Source organism: Loa loa, assembly GCF_000183805.2.
Source record: "Loa loa unplaced genomic scaffold supercont3.10, whole genome shotgun sequence".
NCBI lineage: Eukaryota > Metazoa > Nematoda > Chromadorea > Rhabditida > Onchocercidae > Loa > Loa loa.
In genome coordinates this window covers 516,551-519,118 of record NW_018108190.1, presented here as the reverse complement: position 1 = coordinate 519,118, position 2,568 = coordinate 516,551, and the positions used below count along the sequence as shown (strand labels likewise).

At 32.9% G+C, this 2,568-nt stretch overlaps 1 protein-coding gene across 1 annotated transcript in view; it reads left to right on the top strand.

Moving 5' to 3' along the window:
- Positions 1 to 1,516: 1,516 nt before the first annotated feature.
- The window catches only part of LOAG_16623 (cysteine rich repeat family protein), a gene marked incomplete at both ends in the record, with an annotated part of 5,771 nt that continues 4,719 nt past the window's right edge, over positions 1,517 to 2,568 (top strand). Inside the window, 3 exons of the mRNA XM_020449274.1 lie at positions 1,517 to 1,588; positions 2,061 to 2,100; positions 2,171 to 2,246. Of these exons, the coding sequence (XP_020307244.1) occupies positions 1,517 to 1,588; positions 2,061 to 2,100; positions 2,171 to 2,246 (188 nt within the window). The remainder of the gene's footprint in view (positions 1,589 to 2,060; positions 2,101 to 2,170; positions 2,247 to 2,568) is intronic.

Here is a 2,568-nt window from a genome sequence, read left to right as displayed (position 1 = left end):
ATGAACTGGTGGTACAACACTGACATACCAATTATGATGACTAAAGCTTCAAAATTCCCCTGCAGTTTTTCTTTTATTTTTTCAGTAGTTTTTGATTGTTTGTTTTTCAAAGAACGTCTTCGCATCGAGTTTTAAATTACTTTTGAAGATTGTTAAAGCTTTGTAAAACGCTTTTAGGTTCATGTTATTATGAAATAGTGATGAAAATAATAACGCTTTTTGCCTGTGATTTATACTACTGTGGTTAGGAGATTGCTTAAAGGATATACTTGTTATCGATCATTTCGATTAATTAGGCTCATAAAAATGATATTCCCTATCATAGAAACATCACTTTTTTCATCAGCATCATCATTATTTCCCTTTACCATCTATTTCAATTAATTTATTTCCCAAAAAACTGTTAGCATTTTGGTTGGCATTTTTCATTTAGACACTGTTGCCAGCCCAGTGACATTTTCAAGCAGAGTTGGTAGTTAAATCAGTGACGTGTCTTTTTTGCAAGAGGGAATTTTAAAATGTTGGGATTTCAAAAAATTGAACTCTATTTACACAGAAACTGATAGATCCTGACCGAGGTTATTCATTGCTTGCTGCAACAAAAAACTAACTTAAGTCTTTGACGACGAACATTAAAATACAAAGTTTGGCCTCAACAGGGCAGGGTTACGTGCATAAATTAATGATTGGAATTACTAAATATTATTTTTCATAAAGTCTTATTTTTTTAGTTTTTATAGTGCACATGTATTGTAGCATTTATTAAATTTTTATGATTTTGTTATTGCTCATGAATACTGTTGGATGTCGTGGTACAAGTCGTGTTGTTGCTAACAATTAAGTGTTGATCATCTCCAGTAATGATTGATTTAGTTGGCAGCAACATTTTATCTTAGTATGCAGCTATTGGTTTTCTCAATTTTGCTTTTGCCCAGGTTACTAAAGTATTAATAAGTTTTCTTTATGTCTGTCATACAAGTTCTTTGAATTTTGTCAGTATTGTGGAGTGTGAAATTTTTTTTCTCAATAATTCAGCATGTTAAGGTACTTTAGTGCTGATACTTTCATTTTTTTTTTCAACAAAGGGCTGGGGTAGAACTTGATTAGTGTGAAAGAGAATATGACTAGGACCGGTAACTCGTGGGAAGACTCTGATCATGAATATTCGCTGTGAGAACTCTGTAGCATTATTTCTCTTGCTATGGCAAAAGCAAAAATGGAAGTGAAGACTTTTTCCATTATCAAATGGCCTTCTGCGTGATATTTTTCTCATAAGGTGTTCCATTACCAGTACGAATGAATCTTTCATTATTTGCAGCCGATAAATTTAATCAGTTACTTGAGGTATATTTTAGTGAAGTTGGTGATATCCCCATTCTGAGAATTATTCCGAATTTCTTCGTAATTACTATTTTTCGACTTATTGTACTTATTCTTATATTTTCACATACGAACTCATTCGTACCTTCTTACTTGCCAGCAAGAGTTCTATTTTTATTTTTATTTACAATTCAGGATGAATTTATTGGTCCAATTTTTTAGTATCGTTTTGTTGTATATCCAAAGGAATCCGTACGTCGGTGCACAGGTTGGTTGCGAAACAAACTTGGAATTTTAGGTATAAAAAAAAATTGTTTCTCTGGAGGGTAAACTCATATTGTTGCATGTATTGATAAAACGTATGTTGCGTCTAGTTAGTCTTGATTTTTGAGCGTAGTGATGACATGATAATGAAGTAGTAAAGATAGCGGAAAAAACCGAAACTGATTGGAATAGCATGGAAGAGGGTTGTGCTCTGCACAGTATGAGAGCCTGCACTTCTGGAAATTAAATTGTCGATTCATTAAGCGAAAATTTGACTCGTTATCAGACATAGTATATCTTAAAATTATTGCCTTTAGCGAAATTTTTTGTCAGGTAGAAATTACAACTGAATTTTCTTTGAATTTTAATTCAGCAGTTCTTTTTTTTGTTAATTGCTTTCGAAAAGTAATCAGTGAAAAATTATTCGTTTCCAGTGGCATTTTTTGAAAGTAAAAATTTACCCATATCTGTTTCAGATACAAAGAAATCCACTTGATGCACAAGCTGCTGAACAAGGTATATCATTTTTGTACAATTCTAAAACATACAACTACTTTATTTTTTTCTTATTTTTCCATGCTTTTAGTACTTTCACCTCAACATGTACGACCACATGCACCAGTACAACTGCAAACTGCTACTCAGGCACAACAACAACAATTGTACGTTCATACCTTGGCTTCCTTCAATTTCTCTTTCCAGCTGTTGTTTTGTCGGAAGTTGCATTTCCCAAAGCTGTAGTATTTGAATCAGTGTTTGAAGCTGTGATTTATTGCCTGTGCGGGTTGAATCCCTGATACCTTATTTAGTAAGTCCCTTTCTATCTTACTAAAACGGAGGGTTTCATTCATTCTGCTGCAGGACTGCTCACATGACTTATGTCAAACGTTATCAGATTTTTAAAAAAATCCTGTATCAAACGATTGTAAATTCTACAGGTAAGTATTTGCATATATGTTTGATGAAATCCTAAAGGTTAATTTG